The sequence below is a fragment of the Saimiri boliviensis genome, chromosome 16, assembly GCF_048565385.1.
Source record: "Saimiri boliviensis isolate mSaiBol1 chromosome 16, mSaiBol1.pri, whole genome shotgun sequence".
In the NCBI taxonomy this organism is placed as follows: Eukaryota; Metazoa; Chordata; class Mammalia; order Primates; family Cebidae; genus Saimiri; species Saimiri boliviensis.
Window position 1 is genome coordinate 18,090,044 of NC_133464.1, and position 19,506 is coordinate 18,109,549.

Here is a 19,506-nt window from a genome sequence, read left to right on the forward strand (position 1 = left end):
GCTAGGTAAGTACCGTGCAGTGGGGGCAGAACTATAAGCCACAGTTTCTGTTCTCTAGGAATTTAGAATTTTGTTTGTTTATTACAGAAAATTTGCTATTAGACATTTTAAGTCCAATTTATACTGGTGTTTTAATTCAATCAAAAACTTCACAAAGAAATAAACCATGAACAATTCCCTTATACCTTTAAGATGATGTTAAATACTCTCTGTGGGAAAAGCTTAACAAAATCACTTTTTTGTACTTTGCACCACGGGACAGGATATGTGTGTATTGGCTAGACAGAATCCTGTGGCCACTGGCCAATAGGCAGCAGGAAGAGAATTTTAAAATAGCTTCCCCTTCCCCCACCTTTAGAGGCTTTAGAAAATAATACTTGACCGGGCACGGTGACTCACCTGTGATCCCAGTGGTGCAATCACTGTTCACTGCAGACTCTAGCCCCTGGGTTCAAGCAGTCCCCCTACCTCAGTCTCCCGAGTAGCTGGGATTACAAGTGTACACCACCCCATCCAGCAGGTTTTAAAATTTCTTTTATAGAGACAAAGTCTCACTATGTTGCCCAGGCTGATCTCCACCTTGTGGCCTCAAGCAATCATCCTCCCTTGGCCTCCCAAAATGCTGGGATTACAGGCATGAGCCACCACACCCAGCCAAAGATATTTTTTTGACTAAACTTGCAGGCTTGTGACTCAAACTTGTGAAGGGGTGGAAGTAGGCACCACACCTCCCCCAAAATATTCATTTGCATTTAAAAACCAGAAGCTGGGCTGGGCACGGTGGCTCACGCCTGTAATCCCAGCACTTTGGGAGGTCGAGGCAGGTGGATCACAAGGTCAAGAGATCGAGACCATCCTGGTCAACATGGTGAAACCCCGTCTCTACTAAAAATACAAAAAATTAGCTGGGCATGGTGGCGTGTGCCTGTAATCCCAGCTACTCAGGAGGCTGAGGCAGGAGAATTGCCTGAACCCAGGAGGCGGAGGTTGCGGTGAGCCGAGATCGTGCCATTGCACTCCAGCCTGGGTAACAAGAGTGAAACTCCGTCTCAAAAAAAAAAAAAAAAAAAAAAAAAAAAAAAAAAACAGAAGCTCATTGGACAGCATCTTTGCCCTCAGTGTATCCTCAGATTCATGAATTTTCACAGGAGTCAAGAAGTTTCTGAAAGGGCCCAGGATCCCACACCCTTCCTTCATCCTTCCACACTCATGTATCACTCCCTCTACTGCCTTTCCACTAATCTTCTGTGACAAGGCTAGAGTGTAGAAAAAGGACATTTTTCCCCCGCCCTTCAATCCACAACCCCACAGCAGGGTAGGGAGAGAGGGGAGGGGACCTTGCACCAGCAGTTCTGTCTCAGCATCAGTCCTTCCTTCCTTCCTCCCTCTCTCCCTCCCTCCCTCCCTTCTTTCCTCTCTCTCTCCTCTTTCTCTCTCTTTCTTTCTTGTTTTGTTTTTGAGACAGAGTCTTGCTCTGTCACTCAGGCTGGAGTGTAGTGGTGAGATCTCATGGAGATCTCCGCCTCCCGGGTTCAAGTGATTCTCCTGCCTCAGCCTCCCAAGTAGCTGGGATTACAGGCACACACCACCACACCTGCTACTTTTTGTATTTTTAGTAGAGATGGGATTTCACCATATTGGGTAGGCTAGTCTTGAACTCCTGACCTCAAGTGATCCACCCACATTGGCCTCCCAAAGTACTGGGATTACAGGCTTGAGCCACCTTGCCTGGCCTGGCCTTCTTTCAATCGCTGGGGAGAGGTGCAGGCCTGGCCCAGTGGACACCTGCACTCAAACTATCCTGACTTGGTCATCCTGGTTGCAGGTAGATCTTGTGGCAAACACTCGTTCATAGATAAATTGAAATTGTTACCATGCTTGGGACCCTTGGAGGGTGAAAAAGAGAGAAGGTAGACTTAGGGCTGTCAGAAGCATCGGGGAATGAGACTGAGGGGCAATGGTGGCACTAAAATCTCAAGTGGGAAGAGCTCATACGCAGAAATGTTACTGGGAGAGCCATGCCTATCGACCTTTTCTAGAAGCGCTGTTTGCATAAAACATGTAGTTTTTGATCTCTGTGCTTGTCTTTGTTTTTGTTTTTTTTTTGAGACGGATCTCACTCTGCCACCCAGGCTGGAGTGCAGTGGTGTGATCTTGGCTCACTGCAACTCCACCTCCTAGGTTTAAGCAATTCTCCTGCCTGAGCTTCCTGAGAAGCTTGGATTACAGGTGTGTGCCACCACGCCCCGCTAAGTTTTTCTATTTTTAGTAGAAATGGGGTTTTACCATGTTGGCCAGGCTGATCTTGAACGCCTGACCTCAGGTGATCTGCCTGCCTCAGCCTCCCAAAGTGCTGGGATTACAGGCATGAGCCACCATGCTTGCTTGGCCTCTGTGCTTGTTTAAAGGTAAGGCTAGTGGAGTCTGAGGCAGTGGGGTGAGGATGCTGGTGGAAGGAGAGCCCAGGCCAGTGCAGCGCTGCTGAGAAGAGAGTGGGTTCTCCCCACAGACAAGAGCAGGTAGGAAGAGAGGAGATAATTTTAAAAATTGCTAGGGAAGAGATGCTTAGGGAGGCGACTCCTGGAAAAGTCGGGAGTTTCTGCCTAGATTTCAGGTGAATTGGGACATAAATGTAAAGACACTAGCATTTGTTCCCATAGGTTGGTATAGTATAGAGAATAACTTTTACAAAATAAAATTAAAAGTATGAGATATGAAAGAGGTTAAAAAGTAAAAAACAAAAACAAAAACAAAAACCATTGCATGCTAATTAAGGGAAGAATCAAGGTTTATAAATAGGAAGCAAAGACCTGTAAATTGAAGTTAATAATAAAAGGTAATTACAAATATTTTAAGAAACACGATATTTGCAATATTAGAGTTGGGGAGTGTGTGTGTGGTTGGATACAGAAAGTCCTAACAGGAAAAAAATTCAGATAGGAAATAATTTATTATTACAAAATTATTTCCACTTCTCGTCTTAACCATTTGACTCAAAGGAAAATAAAGTAAGATACATGAAAAAACAACTATTTCCAAACCAATAATTCTCAGACACGTTTAATAAAAGAGATAAGCCAATTGGGACCAGGCTATCTGGAGAAGGTTATAGCTTGTAATTGAGTCTGCTCTCAGTGAATGGTACTTTATGTTTACCTCGCACTTTTACTGAGTTGCTCATAAGATTCAGAAACTGGAGCCCTTATAGGAATGCCCATGCAGCCCGGTCACTTTTCTGCATCCAGCAGCTGAGGAACTGGAAAGTTCCTTTTTTGCTGACTGTGGTCACGCATGACTGGATAATTTATGGACAAGACCAACAAGCACATCCATATCTCAAACTCATTAATTACCAAGAGAGGGACTCAGCCCAGAATCACTCTGAGGATGAAAGCCCTCAGGGAGAGAATCTATTCAAATCATCAGAGTCTTTTTAAAAATAAAAATAATAAAAAATTCTGATTTTTCTCAGCAGTACCTTTCAAATACAGGGAGGGCTATATCTTACTGCCCAAAGGAAACATTACGAAGGGTCCCTGAGATTTTTTCATGTTATTATCTATATGAAAAGGCCAGATGTGATTGTAGAATTAAAAAAAAAAAAAAAACATGACCAGGGAAAAAAATTAGGGGTTAAGAAAATGTCCCAAATTTCAAAAGGGTACATTTCAGAAATTGCCATTGATAACAATTGATAGCTTTGGTAATAGCATTGAGGGCTTGGTAGCAAACAATAGAAAACTCTAGAAGAGATCATTAAAGAGATGGTGTTTGAGCCTTAGAGATAAAAAGGGGCTCCTGCTGAGAACCAGGGTCAGCCTCTAAGAACAAGAGATGTGTATTAAATACTTTCTCTTTGGATAAGTTTGCTAGGATGCTTTGCAACATCTATCACACTGTGTTTTGGATAAGAAGGTCGAAGTTGGGCTGATAAGCATTTCAACAGACGTGGTAATGGCACCAAGGAAGGTGAACCTGAAAAGTCTCCATGCCCTGTGGTCCGCTCCTTGCTCTTACTAATTCAGCTCAACAAAGGGTTCTGCAGTAACTCAACACACAATGATGGAGCCTGGATTTTATGCAAGATGCTCTTCCAGGCACGGGATAGAAAGAAGTTGTTGGATCCCTGTCCTCATAGGGTTTAAAATCTAGTGGTGGCAAAGGACGAGTGTACAACTAACCACAACTTTAATAGTTTTAGAGTCTAATGTGCAGAACAGGCACAGGTCAGAACTGAGCCACCAGGCACGCCGGAGTTAGGGGATAGGACCATCGTAAGACAGATCTACCACCTGGAACCAGACATCAGCTGCCAGGAAAAAAGCGAGAGGTCTGCGGTTCAGGTTTAACCAGGACAGTGGGCATCAGCTGACCTCCAGGAGCTGGAAGGCTGAGCAAAGTGGCACAAACACGGAGCCAAGGCACAGGGTCAAGGAAGGATCCCTGCCACCGCAGCAGAGTCAGTTTAGTGGGCACGTTTGCAGGAGTCCTCCGGAGCAGGCTGCAATCCCCTGATACGACCGGCTCAAGGCTTGCTGGTGGAAATAAAGAAGGCAGGGACGGGGAGGTGGGGAGGTGGGAAGAGGTAGCATGGGGAGAAATGACAGATACAGGTGAGGGGAAGGAAGGCAGCAAACCACACTGCCATGCAACAATCTTGCATGTTCTTCACAGGTACTCCCAAACCTAAAATGCAGCAATAATAAATAAATAAATAAATAAATAAAAAGAAAAAAAAAAAAAGAAGAATATCTGGCGGTAGTAAGATAAGAAGAAAACTGTCTTCCATTTTCCCCTGCCTACCTCACCAAATGTCCACATTCTGTGTTCTGGAGAAAATTAGTCTCCCAGTAAGACGGCAGGTCTGTTTTTATGCATGGACTGTATTTGGTGCATATAAACTAAAAATATCAACCCAAGGAAATGCAATTAAAGGCAGGGCTTGTCCTCTCGAATCCCTGCATCCCCCTGCCCCCCACCGCTATCACTTGGCTCTGTGCCTGGGTTTAGAAGGAGTCATCCCTTCTCCCAGAAGAGGTTAGATGGCACACACTCTGGGCTTCTGAGAACCCTACCAGATATCAGTTAAAGATAGAGAGCTATGTATTTCTTATATTAATTCTTTTTTTTTTTTTTTTTTTTTTTTACAGAGTCTTGCTCTGTCACCCAGGCTGGAGTGCAGTGGTGCAATCTCAGCTCACTGCAACCTCTGCCTCCTAGGTTCATGCGATTCTCCTGCCTCAGCCTCCCAAGTAGCTGGGATCACAGGCATGCATCACCACGCCCAGTTAATTTTTGTATTTTTAGCAGAGACAGGGTTTTGCCATGTTGGCCAGGCTGCATCAGCCTCCCAAAGTGTTAGGATTACAGGTGTGAGCCACTGTGTCTGTCCTTATATTAATTCTAACATTGATTAACATATAGGCTTAAATAGAATGGCATTAACATAACTGATATAACAATTACTGCTTCAGTTCACAGTCCCTTCTAGGGTGTGAACATCTAAGGGCAGAGATGAGGTATTTTTATTGCTGTGTTACAAGTTATCTAGCACAGAGCCTGGCAGTTGTTCAAAACTGTTGAAGTCAATATGCAAATCAAAGATGTAGATTTCTAAATATTTGTGTTTATTTGCACATATGCACAGGATCTCAGACCTCTCACACTGGAAACTGTGTGAGAGATTACCTTGTCTGTCTTCTCACCAGTGCAGGAGGTAGTTTTACAGCCTTCTTAGCAGACCACCATCCACCTCCTCTGTGAGACAGCCTGTTCCACTGCGGGGCAACTCTGAGAGAAATGACTTCTTCAAAGTCATCCTAAACCAGACTCTCTAGTAACATCTACCCAATATCTTCCCTCGCTCTGTCCCCTACATATTTTTTTCTGTTTCTTCCAGGTGAAACAAAAGGCCATGTGAAGTAATTCCAAGACCACTCATCCCTCCTCTAGAATCAATGAATGTGGTTTATGTTCGTGTCCCCTAAAACACATGGAATACAAGACTAGAACTATGCAATTTGACTACAGAGTAGTTGGGGGCTATTACCCCTCTAATTTTGTTATTCCTGTGCTGTTAATGTCACCCACAATTGCATTAATGTTTATAACTGTCACATTTTCCTTTTGATTTGTATTAGACATCTAAAGAGCAGAGTTAAAAAAAAATTAAACTCAGTCAAACTAGTCTGTCTCACTGTCTACAATTGGTTTTTCAAAGCCAAACCCCATTAAGTTAAGAAACTGACTGCTTGAGATCTTGGTACATATTGGGAAACGCCATACTGGGAGAAGGAACAAGAACTTACACTGGGACCTGTTCTGGAATCAGCTTTCTCTACCCCCTGCCCATCAGGTTTCCTGGCAGGAATACTTGGAGGCATCCTTGACCCCTCTCCTTCCTCACAAGTCACCAAGACTCAACAATTCTGCCTTAAAATATCTTCCTTTGTATTCCTGCTGCTATGCCCTTTGCTCAGATTCTAATATAAAATACTGCAGCATCTTTGTTAAGTGCAAGCCCCATGGGTATTCTCTGCTTAAAATGTTTCAATAGCTTTAGTGTCTTCCAGACAAAGCCTGGATCCCTTTGCAGGGTTTGAATGTCCCTTTGGGAGCTTTTGTTATTGACATCTGCAGCCAGATATTCTCCCTCCCTCTGTGCACATCTTAAGTATCAGCCATTCCAATCATGTGCTTCCTGTTTACACATGCCTTGCCTTCCTCCTGCTTTTAGGTCTTTGATTGTATCTAGACGCTGTACGCAAATTCATGCATTCAGTCCTCACCATCCTCTAAGTTAGATAATATTCCCATTTAACAGATGGAGGTGCTCAGGCCGGGGGTGGTGGCTCCCGCCTGTAATCCTAGCACTTTGGGAGGCCAAGGCAGGCGGATTGCTTGAGGCCAGGAGTTCCAGACCAGCCTGGCCAACATGGTGAAACCCTGTCTCCACTAAAAATACAAAAATTAGCTGGGCATAGTAGTGCACATCTGTGCTTAGGCATGAGAATTGCTTGAACCTGAAAGGAGGAGGTGGCAGTGAGCCGAGATTGCACCACTGCACTCCAGCCTGTGTGCTGTGTGACAGAGCGACACTCTGTCTAAAAACAAAAAGGAAAACAAAACTAAATAAAAACAAAAAATAGATGAGGGAGCTCAAATGTTAAGCATTCTTTCCAGAGACGTGCAGTTAATAAGTTGTAGAGCTGGATGAGTCCCTTCGCCTAAAATGCCCTCCGATCCTTGGCAAACTTCTTGTCAAACTTCTGCTCATCTTTCAAGACAGTTCAAGCCTCAGCTCTTTGGGAATTCTGCCTATCCCCTGAACTTGACCATTCAATAACACTTAGCATTCTGGGCTAATTGCTAAATGGTGGCTTCTCTCTAAGCAGCTTATATCTGAGGACCTGCCAAATTAGCAACCTTTGGTAATCAATTTTTCCTGCAATGCACACAAAAATCTGGCAAAAGCTTAATTGTAGACTAGCTGGCTTCTGAAAAGTGAGCCAATTATCCCAAGTTCATTGAAAAGCAGTGGTGCTTTCCATAACGTACATTACCTAAACGTGCACAAGGGCAGGAAAGTTTTCAATGCCTAAGTCCAGCATACCATTTGCTCAGAAGATGTCCCTCAAGTACATCTCCTTTAGGACGCAATTTAGTCTATGAGGTGCGAGGAAGGCGGTGCAGTGGAGGTGGGAGAGTTGTCCCTGGCACATTTGGCCAGATGGGCAATGAGCTGGGGGAGGAGCTATGAACCTTGTGAAAGAGCAACCTGAACTTTTTCTACACTAAATGTTCACCCAGAGAAAATCAGATAAGTGTGAAGTCTTAAAGGAATGAGGGACGGCAAAATCCATGCCTTGCTGTCCTACCTGTGCAAACAAGGGCTCTGGCATCTATGCTGTACTCACTCTATTTTCTTTTCTTTTCTTTTCTTTTCTTTTTTTTTTTGAGACTGAGTTTTGCTCTTTTCACCCAGGCTGGAGCGCAGTGATGCAATCTTGGCTCACTGCAACCTCCATCTCCCAGGTTCAAGTGATTCTCCTGCCTTAGCCTCCTGTGTAGCTGGGGTTACAGGTGCACACCACTACACCTGCCTAATATTTTGTATTTTTAGAAGAGACAGGGTTTCGCCATGTAGGACAGGCTCGTCCCAAACTCCTGACCTCAGGTGATTCCCCCTGCCTCGGCCTCCCAAAGTGCTGGGATTACAGCCTGAGCCACTGCTCCTGGCCCCTATTCTCTTGTTTTCTGTATTCTCCATGTTCTGGTACCCGGGGCCTCGCTGACTTGAGGGAAACTGCTCCTCCAACCCCAGGGCCAGCCAGTTATTACAGACAGCAAATGACCCCCTACAAGCACATCTTTCATAGGCAAACCAACCAGCCCAAAGCCCACACCCACCTTCTCAAGTGCTAACCATCAAGCAGATATTCCCCTGTCCTAACCACCCCAGGGTGTCAATCAGGTAACTTGGGACTCCTACAACTTGGAACTCCTACACTCCAGAGCCTGCTGACAGTATGAGAATGAGCCAATCCTAAACCTGCTTAGCCTGTTTTCCCAGTCTGGCTTCTTTCTTCCCACAAAAACAACAACAAAGACTCATGAACATGGTTTCCCACCCAGCTCCTGAGTGACCCTGGCTCTTCCCTGCGTGACCCTGCGTGACACGCCATGCCTCCTGCTTCCCGGGATCGGCGAGTATAAAACTTCTTTCCTGACAGTCACTTCTACGTCTGTGCATCTTACCATACCCGATTAAAACAAACCCCCTGTTCATTTTAAATGCACGTTAGCCTACAGAAGAAGATTCTTTTCCTCCACCTTCCCCACAAGCTTCTGAAGCACGTAACTAGACATCATCATCATCGACAACGTCATCCTCATCATTATCCTATAGCTAAGAAAGCGAAACAAGGGCAAATGCCAGGGATTCACCTAAGATCCCCAAAAGGTGGCCAAGCTGGGGCTTAAACACAATTTGGGGCTGGTACCAAATGCTGATCATTTCCCCCCCAAAATTTACAGAAGCCCATAGGAAGTTAGAAACATGGTCCCCAGTGAACCTCAGCTGCTTTGTATATAAAATGGAGACTACAGAGTCTTGGTCTTTTGGAGAACTATGACAGTGTATGTGCAGGCACTTTGTAAAACATACTGTATACATGCATTTAAAAACTGGTGACCTTATGTTACATGATTCAAGTCATCAATTAATAACATGATGGCTACCTTACAATTATGACAGCTGCTTATGATGTCAAGTGTTTTACATTATCATTTCATTTAACCCTGACAACAACCCTATGAGTTGATGAGTATTATTATTCCCATTTGCAAACGAGAAGAATGAGTCTATGGGAAGTTAAGAAATGCACTCGAGTTTGGATTGTTAGCTCTATGCGGAGCTATGATTCGAACTCATATATTAAACTGTCTGTCCCAAAGTTTTTCCCTGCCCTCAGAACTAAGAATACTCGAGTAAACATTTGTTCTTTTTGGCTGCCTGGCATACCAAACACAACCTAAGCTTGGAGGAGACCTGCCTTCCCATGTGGGGCCTGAAGGGGGCCTGTTCTCCCCCACTCCAAGCAATTACAACATGTGATTGACGCAAGGAATAGATCCACATCTTCAGTGAGAAACTGACATGGAAATGCAGAGTGGTCTTGTCTTATACAAAATAGCAAATCGTAAGCAGACTATAGTCCAATATCCTTCACATCATGAAAAATATGACATAGGACATGCAGCAAAGGAGCAAAGGCATGCTTCTATCAGAAAGCAGAAAGCAGCTACTGCAGTCCTGGTCGGAAACAAATGGATGGAGCAGAGTAATAGCCACTCTCCTACAGCTGAGATGTGAACTTTCAAGGCATTGAAAGAGGCGGACATAATTGCCACTGTTTATGGAGGACGTCATTTGTGTCTGGTACTATATAAGACACTCTGCCTGTGTTATTTGTTGTTGTTTGGTTTTTGCTTTTTTGAGACAGGATCTCACTCTGTCACCCAAGCTGGAGTGAAGTGGCTCAATCATGACTCACTGCAGCCTTGATCTCCCTGGCTCAGGTGATCTTCCCACTCAGCCTCCTGAGTATCCGGGACTACAGGTGCCCACCACCATGCCCGCCTAAGTTTTGTATTTTTTATAGAGATGGGGTTTTACCATGTTGCCCAGGCTTGTCTAAAACTTCTGGGGTCAAGCAATCTGCCTGCCTTGGTCTCCCAAAGTGTTAGGATAATAGGCATGAGCCACCATGCCTAGCCATATGTGTCTTATTTAATCACCATTTAACAGGAAAGAACACTGAAGTTCAGAGGGATTAAGACCCTTTAGTAAATGTTGGATCCATCAGATTCCTAAGACCAGGCTCCAAGCAAAGATTCCTCAAATATTTAATGTGCAAAGAAGACACCTAGAGATCTTATAAAGTTGTAGATTCTGATTCAATAGGTCTGTAGTGGAGCCTAAGATTCTGCATTTCAAGTAAGCACTTGAAATATATAGATTCTGCTGGCTGGTGGACCACATTTTAAGAAACAATACTCTAAATGTTTGTGCTTCTTAGATACCATCATAAAAAATACTCATGGCAGGCCAGGTGTGGTGGCTCATGCTTGCAATTCCAGCACTTTGGGAGGCTGAGACAGGAGGATTGTTTGAGGCCAGGAGTTTGAGACCAACCTGGGCAACACAGTGAGATTCCTGTCTCTACAAAAAATGTGAAAATTAGCTTGGCAGGTGGCATGCACCTGTAGTTCCAGGTACTTAAGAAGCTGAGGTGGAGGGATCGCTTAAATCTAGGAGGTCGAGCCGTGATCATGCCACTGCACTCCAGCCTAAAAGATAGAGCAAGACCCTGTCTCAAAAAGAAAAGACCACAAAAACAAATCCATGGCTCTTCTACTTGTTCTAAGCACTTCCCTAGGACTCTCCCTTTTCTAGAGCTTGGTGGCATGAGAAGAGACTCCTTCTGCAATACAAATGTCAGAATTTAACCCAATGAACAATTTCTCCTTCCATTTGTTCAATCCCCACACCTTCGTTGAGTGCCTTCTAAGCCAGACACAGCAGTAGGTATGAAGGAGACCAGGATAAATGAGATAAGGTCCAGGGCTATGAGAGCGGAGCATGGATGGAGACAGTATGTTGTAAAAAGTCTCTGATGCGGCCATGCGCAGTGGCTCACAACTTTAATCCCAGCACTTTGGGAGGCGGAGGCAGGTGGATCACCTAAGGTCAGGAGTTCGAGACTAGCCTGGTCAACATGGTGAAACCCCATCTCTACTAAAAATATAAAAACTTGGCCGGGCGCCGTGGCTCAAGCCTGTAATCCCAGCACTTTGGGAGGCCAAGGCGGGTGGATCACGAGGTCAAGAGATCGAGACCAACCTGGTCAACATGGTGAAACCCCGTCTCTACTAAAAATACAAAAAATTAGCTGGGCATGGTGGTGCGTGCCTGTAATCCCAGCTACTCAGGAGGCTGAGGCAGGAGAATTGCCTGAGCCCAGGAGGCGGAGGTTGCGGTGAGCCAAGATTGCGCCATTGCACTCCAGCCTGGGTAACAAGAGCGAAACTCCGTCTCAAAAAAAAAATAAATAAATAAAAAATAAAATAAAAACTTAGCTGGGCATGGTGGTGGGAGCCCGTAATCCTAGCTACTCAGGAGGCTGAGGCAGGAGAATCACTTGAACCCAAGAGATGGAGGTTGTAGTGAGCCAAGATTGCGCCATTGCACTCCAGCCTCGGCAACAGGAGTGAAACTCTGCCTAACAGAAAAAAAAAGAAGAAGAAGAAGAAGAATGTCACTGATGCTTTCATGAAAGGACAGACTGCAGCACGCTGCCTTAGGATCCCCAGCCCAATCGCCTGCTGCTATGGCAGTTGAGGCCATTCTGACAGCTCCAGCACCATCTTCACCACTGTAAGGCTAGGGCACTTTTCACCATTGTGCTTTCCAATCATATTGATACACAGACAATTTTACAGTGGCACAACCTGTCCAGATTCTACTGTGAAAGTCCAATTCACCTACCTTGGGTTGTGACTGTGTCAGTACATATAAAATATCATGCCACTGTTTGTTGGAACAGAAACATGTTGAATGTTTCTTGGACTTCACCCAGGCTGGAATGCAATATCAGCTCACTGCAGCCTCAACCTCCCCAGTTTAAGCAATCCTCCCACCTCAGCCTCCCAAGTAGCTGTAACTACGGGGATGTGCCGTCATGCTTGGCTAGTTCTAAGTATTTTTGTAGGGACAAGATATAAGTGTGGTGGCTCACACTTGTAATCCCAGCACTTTGGGATGCTGAGGCAGGCAGATCACTTGAGGATAGGAGTTTGAGACCAACCTGGCCAAAATGGCAAAACTCTGTCTCTACTAAAAATACAAAATTAGCTGGGTGTGGTGGTGGGCGCCTGGGTGTGGTGGTGGGCGTCCCAGCTACTTGGGAGGCAGAGGCAGGAGAATTGCTCAAAATGGGAGGCAGAGGTTGAGATTGCACTACTGTGCTCCAACCTGGGCAACAGAGCAAGACTCAGTCTCAAAAAAATAATAATAATAACAAAATTAAAAAGGCCCCAGAGAGCTGCCTTGCCCCTCCCACCATGTGAGGATACAGTGAGAAGGTGCTATCTACGAATGAGGAAATGGCCCCTCAGCATGCACTGAATCTCCCAGTGTCGCGATTTAGGAGTTTGCAGCCTCCAGAACTATGAGAAATAAGTTTCTGAGGTTGATGAATTGCCCAGTTTATGGTATTCTGTTATTGCAGCCTGAGTGGACTAACACAGGCTTATATTCCAACTAGCAAGAGGTCTAAAGTGATGACATCAGTTGGCTCCCAGCTGTTCCCTATATGTGAACTCTAGCAAGTGTTGTTTCTTTATTCCCACCTGCCTTTTCTTTTTCTTTCTTTTTTTTTTTTTTGGCAATGGAGTCTTGCTCTGTCGCCCAGGCTGGAGTGCAGTGGCTTCATCTCGGCTCAGTGCAACCTGCGCCTTCTAGGTTCAAGTGTTTCTCCTGCCTCAGCCTCCCAAATAGCTGGAACTACAGGTGCCCACCACCACGCCCTGCTAATTTTTGTACTTTTAGTAGAGATGGGATTTTGCCATATTGATCAGGCTGGTCTTGAACTCCTGACCTAAGGGGATCCACCTGCCTTGGCCTCCCAAAGTTATGGGATTACAGGCGTGAGCCACTGCGGCCGGCCTCTTTACCTCCATTTTTATGGCATGGCCAATAAGGGAGTGGTGAGAGAGAGGTGAAGCAGCTGGACTGTGAGGGGAGAAGGCTCACACTCCTGCGGACAGCCAGCATCATTTGACCACGGCTTCCAGATGACGATTTGGTTTCATTCCACTGAACTCCTGGCACTTTTACTTGAGTCTTGTGGTTCTTTAAGGTCATTTAAACCTATCTGAACCCAGATGCAGAGAAGACTGTCAACAGTCAGGAACACAGGAAGCTGGTCAAGATAATAGACAAGGGGAGGTTAAAAAAAAAAAAAAAAAAGGCCTTGGCAGGGCACTGTGGCTCATGCCTATGATCCCAGCACTCTGGGAGGCCTAGGCTGGAGGATCACTGGAGCCCAGGAGTTTGAGACCACTCTGGGCAATGTAGAAAGACCCTATCTTTACCAAGTCCAGCTAATTTTGTTTATAAATAAAATTATAATTACTTAAAAGCAAAATTAGCTGGGCATGGTAGCACATGCCTGTAGTCCCAGGTACTCGGGAGGCTGAGATGGGAACACACTTGGGCCTAGGAGGTCAAGGGTGAAAGTGAGCCATGATCGTGCTACTGCACTTTAGCCTGGGTGACAGAGAGAGACCCTGTCTCAAAAAACAGATAAAAATTTGAAACAGAAGGAAAGACCTTAATCCCATGAGCGGTTGTAACAATTACACTAGAGGATACTTTTATGGCTATAATTCTTTGGGAAACTTCTACTTCCAGGTAGCAAAGCATTGTGGAGTTCTTGAATTGAACTTTAGGTTGAAAGATACCTTAAGGAACTCTTGGAGACTGGTTCTCTGAATTTATAGATGAGGCACAGGAGGTGTCATTGCTGAACTCAAGGTCTCACAGCAAGTCATAAAGGAGCCAGAATGTGAGGCTTAGTCTGCTGAGTCATAATCCAGCGACCTTCCTTTGGGTTGCCTGGGACTCGCTTCCTCCAGGGATACAATTTTCCCCTCGTCATGAACCATCTGTAGTCTCATTCATTATTTGGTTAATTCAGTCATTTTGCAGCGATATATGCAGAACCCAGCATGTGCCAGAGGCACCACGAACATGACAGATCAAGTCCCTGTCCCAAAGTGATCATGATTTGCTTCAATTCCTCACTGTGGCCGCGCTTCTTGGATTCTGTCTTCCCCCTGAAATAGCTGCTTCTCTCCCCACTATGAGAGATGCTTTACTTTCATAGTGAAAGCATTCCTATTAATGTTGATACGAGAGAAAAACAGAACACAACAGAACAGGAGACCTAGATTATGGTAGACATAGGGTCTAAAGATAGTGAATTGGCTCTGGATTTTAATCAAGCTTTCAGGCTCCAATAAGAATTTAACTGCAGGTGTCCTTACGGTTTATTTCACAGAATGACAACTGAAGGTGACCTCTATTTTTCTTTACAATAGCTACAAATGCTGCTCACCCAAAGAGCTGTTTGCTTGCATCAAGTTTTTAAGGGATATAGTCAGTATTAATCCAAATGAAGCCCTAAAAAGCTGTGGCTACCCTGGAACATTCAAGAGGGTTAGCTATGAGAAGGCATGACTCCAGCAACGAAGTTATATAATCAGCAAGAAGAAAAAAATACAACCCCAACAGCTTAGAAATCTGCTTTCTGCTTTTCCTTCTTAGAGGAGGTTTAATCTGGCCTAAGTCTAAGATGATTTGTCTTAAATTGACAATGCAGGCTTAAATAGTTTATTATTATAAAAGGTGATACAACAATTTTTATTCTTCATTGACCTCAGAATTCTTTCCTCGATTTGTAATTACTGTGATGTTTGAGAGATTATTGGCATTGATAGCTTTTCTGATTCCCTCACTGTTATGTCTTCAAGTAGGAATCAAAGAAAGGCAACCTGCAATGACTCCATGGGAAAGGAAATCCAACTGTGTGAATCCCTGTCTCCTTTGGAAAGATGAATCAGTGCTTCCAACATTGAAAATAGATTTCTGCAGCAAAGTGCATAGTTTATAAAGATTTTGACTCAGGATGAAGAAGGGAGAGATTATGCCAATTTAATTGTACTTGTTCTAAGGGAAGCACGGTCAGTGGATGAGATTTTTCAAATTACCTCCTATATGCAGGGTATATAGCATATATAGAATAAATTATTTTTACAATCAATAAGCAAAATTAACTTTAAAAATAAAGTTTTGGCCAGGCATGGTGGCTCATGCTTATAATCTGAGCACGTTAGGAGGCCAAGGCACTAGGGCTGCTTGAGTCCAGGAGTTCAAGACCAGCCTAGGTAACATAGTGAGATCTCATCTCTACAAAAACCTTTAAAAATTAGCCAAGTGTGGTGGCATGCACCTGTTCTCCCAGCTACTTGGGAGGCTGAGGTGAGAGGATCACTTGAGCCTGGGAGGTGGAGGTTGCAGTTAGCTGAGATTGCACCACTACACTCCAGCCTGGACAATGAAGTAAGGCTCTGTCTCAAAAACAATAAATAAAAAATAAAAAAGTTTTAAGGGTGGGAGGTATCTGAACCACCATAAGTGCTAGTAACAAAATTCCTAACTCTCTGATAATGTATTTGGGGATGTAGTGAGTTAAAGTCATGTAGAAATGTACCATGGTTCTTTAGCCCACTTGGAAGCTAAAGTTGAACACATATTTTCCCCAATAACTGGGTTTCATTAAGAAATATAGAATGAAACATATTAAGGCAATTTTTTTTTAAGATGAGGCTGGTCATGATGGCTCAGGTCTATAATCTCAGCATTTTGGGAGACAGAAGCAGGTGAATCTCTTGAGCTCAGGAGTTCGAGACCAACCTCAGCAACATAGAGAGACCCCCGTCTCAAAAATAATATGTATAATAATTGAACAAATAAAAGATGAAACCAGTTAAAAACAAACTTACCACATGCCATCTCTTCTACCTGCTTCCTAAGGTGAAAAAGGGCCAAGAGGGGCCCCTGGAGAAAGAATGACGATAAGAGGTACACACGGTGACAACAGGGTCTCCACACACACTCTTCCTTAAAAAAATTCCCCCATTTCTAGGGCAATGTTCTCTAGCAGAAGGAGCAGTGTTGAAAGGCCCCAAAAGAAGTTTAGAAGTTGAGCCTGAAGAGAGACACGGCATGGATTCCTCAAATAGGTACTTAGGAAAGTCCACGTTATTTGGGGATAACTGAGGCATCCACGCTTGAATATTTCTTTTGTCATTTGAAATCTCCTGGATTTAGTTAAGTATTCTCTCTTTATCCCCTGGCACTCACTGTAGACTAATTACGTGCACACTTGACACAAAATCTCCTAACACATTATGCTTTAGTAACTTCCTAGTTAAAATTTTATTTCATTTTCTTTACTGGGGCCAAGGTACAGTTTTACTATTTGACTGTGAAAAGTCTACATTTTACCAAAAAACAAGGAGCAATTTTTACGGTAATAAACCCATAACTTGTGGCGGATTTGTAAATGTATCAAATTTACAGAAAGCAGAGGCAGATAATAATTCTCATAATGACATAAAAGCAAATAACAATTGTTTCCCTGACGATATCCTGGAGTATGAAAATGTCCTTAAAAAGATACGTTCCCTCTTTAAGATACATACACTTGTAATAGAGTTTCTAATATGCACAAAGATGAAAGCTTGCCCCATGTATTTTTAAAAGAAATAAATAAAGCGAGGTACCCAAAGGGGAAAGTTCACTGCAGTTTCTTTCATCTAACTGCTTTCAAATTTTTCTTGCTGTTATTTCATCATTCAGTTTGGTTTTCTGTTTTGTTTTGTTTTATATCTAGGCTGTGAACATTAAAAAAAGAAAACATGAAAACCTCTCTGAAAATAGAACCCCTTCCTTTGTTATCAGGGATCCAGGGTAAAGCAGATGTAAGGAGACATGTGAATAACCTCACGGGCCTTTGAGAATACTCAACGTGACTCTAAAGAAAAGGGTGACAGTGACTGGCTTCAAAACCACATTGAGACACCCTCTCACGCCAGTTAGAACGGTGATCATTAAAAAACCTGGAGACAATAGATGCTGCAGAGGATGCGGAGAAATAGGAACACTTTTACACTGTTGGTGGGAGTGTAAATTAGTTCAATCATTGTGGAAGACAGCGTGGCAATTCCTCAAAGACCTAGAAACGGAAATTCCATTTGACCCATCAATCCCATTACTTATATCCAAAGGATTATAAATCATTCTATTATAAAGACATATGCACTCGTATGTTCATTGTGGCACTGTTTACAACAGCAAAGACCTGGAACCAACCCAAATGCCCATCCATGATAGACTGGATAAGGAAAATGTGACACATATACACTATGGAATAGTATGCAGCCATAAAAAATGATGAGTTCATGTCCTTTGTAGGGACATGGATGAATCTGGAAACTGTCACTCTCAGCAAACTGACACAAGAACAGAAAACCTAACACCACATGTTCACACTCATAGGTGGGTGTTGAACAATGAGAACACATGGACACAGCAGAAGAGCATCACACACTGGGGTCTGTTGGGGGAGAATAGGGGAGGGACAGCAGGGGCGGGGAGGTTGGGAAGGAATAACATGGGGAGAAATGCCAGCTATAGGTGACGGGGGAATGGAGGCAGCAAATCACATTGCCACGTATGTACCTCTGCAACAATCCTGCCTGTTCTGCACATGTACCCCAGCACCTAAAGTGTAATAAAATATACATATATACAAAAAAAGCCAGTTACAATTTGCCATCATTTGCCAGTTCTAGTCTAGAAATAGCATATTACATATATATGAGTGTTATTTATGTGTGCGTGTGTATATATGTATATATATTCATATAGATACCTGTGTGTATTATACGTCTATGTATATATACACACATATAAATACGTGTGTGTGTGTGTATGCGTGTGTAGAGAGAGAGAAAGAGACGTATTTAAATCAATGAGAGCTTGTCCTACATAGAGGTGATGACCCATCAAGATTCCTCCATGACTCAAGGCAAATTGAAACTGACTTTTAAAACAATACAGTCACTTCCACTCTTCCCTTTGGAGTCACACTGGGTATTCTCAAAACCCCATAAGGTGATTCTTACATCTTACATTTGTCAAATAAAATAAATAATGTCATTCTTTAAGCCAATACTCACACACCCCATCCTTCCTAGGCAAATCTTGGCACTTTGATAGGCATTCAGTCTTCAGAGAATTAACAGCCAGCTATGTACAGCTAATTCAGCACAGTCAGGGGGAAAAGTACATTTTACCTCTACCCCAAACAAAGGCATTATATTTACCTTCAACTTTGAAGATAGTAAAATGCGGTCGGCAATGGAAAGAACCCAAGGCGTTACCTGCGCAGTTCATCCACAGACCCTGGTAGACCCAAGTGGCAGTTATCACCGAGGAGGCCCGCGTAGTCACCTTCCACTCATTGGACGCAGTGGCCGCAACAAGAGCTCCAAACCCTCCGACACCAGACACCAGACCCCAGATCTGCGCCCTGGACATGTCGTGCCGCCTTCTCCAGTGACACTGTCCTGACAGAACGCCTTGGTGGTCTAGGCATACAGCCGATAAAGAACACTTTGACAAGCGTCACAGCCAGCGGATGTGGGTAGGTGACAGCGTTTCATGCTCGGGTGGCCTGAGGAAGTACAGGAATTTAGGATCAAGTATGGTTTACCAATGGCATTTTAAAGATGGCCTGAAAGAGTCGTTCTGATTTTCTACACGGGTATTTGTTAAAATTTCGTAGACGAATTTTAAGGGTTTTGATTTCGCAGATTTTTTTTAACTTGGCACCATAGTTAATAGTTAATTTTCTGTTAGCCTGAAGCTTAACGAACCATGCAACTGCCAGATATTACAAAGTACAAATTATACAGTAACAGTTAAAGCTTATTTGACCAATTGCTTTAGTCTTGCCGCTTTTGAATCTTTACATAATTGGATCATATGGTAGGAATTCTTCTATAACCTATTTTTTTTTAATGTAACACTATATTTGAGGGATTTATCCATGCTCAGGAATATAGCTGTCATTCATTAAATATTACAGCTGAATACAGTATTTCATTAAATGCAATTTAATGAACACGTTTTATTCCTTTTCCTGGAGCTGAACGTTCGTGTTGCTCCCTTTTCTCCCTGAAAACCATTGGAACAGCTATAAACATTCTTGGGAATTTCTTCTTATTCATGTGAGTGAGAGTTTCTCTAGGGCATATCCTAGAATCAGAATTTCTAGGACGTAGGAAACACTCCTCTTTAACTTTATAGATAAT

The 19,506-nt window shown here is 43.5% G+C and overlaps 1 protein-coding gene across 2 annotated transcripts in view; it reads right to left on the reverse strand.

Annotated features, from left to right (window-relative positions):
• Positions 1 to 18,979, reverse strand: part of CLDN10 (claudin 10) — a 147,597-nt gene extending 128,618 nt beyond the window's left edge. Inside the window, exon 1 of one of the 2 annotated variants that reach the window (XM_010338794.2) lies at positions 18,517 to 18,979. In XM_010338794.2, coding sequence (XP_010337096.1) covers positions 18,517 to 18,730 — 214 coding nt within the window. In that variant the 5' untranslated portion in view covers positions 18,731 to 18,979. The remainder of the gene's footprint in view (positions 1 to 18,516) is intronic. The other variant, XM_074387537.1, reaches the window with a different exon arrangement.
• Between the last annotated feature and the right edge of the window lie 527 nt (positions 18,980 to 19,506).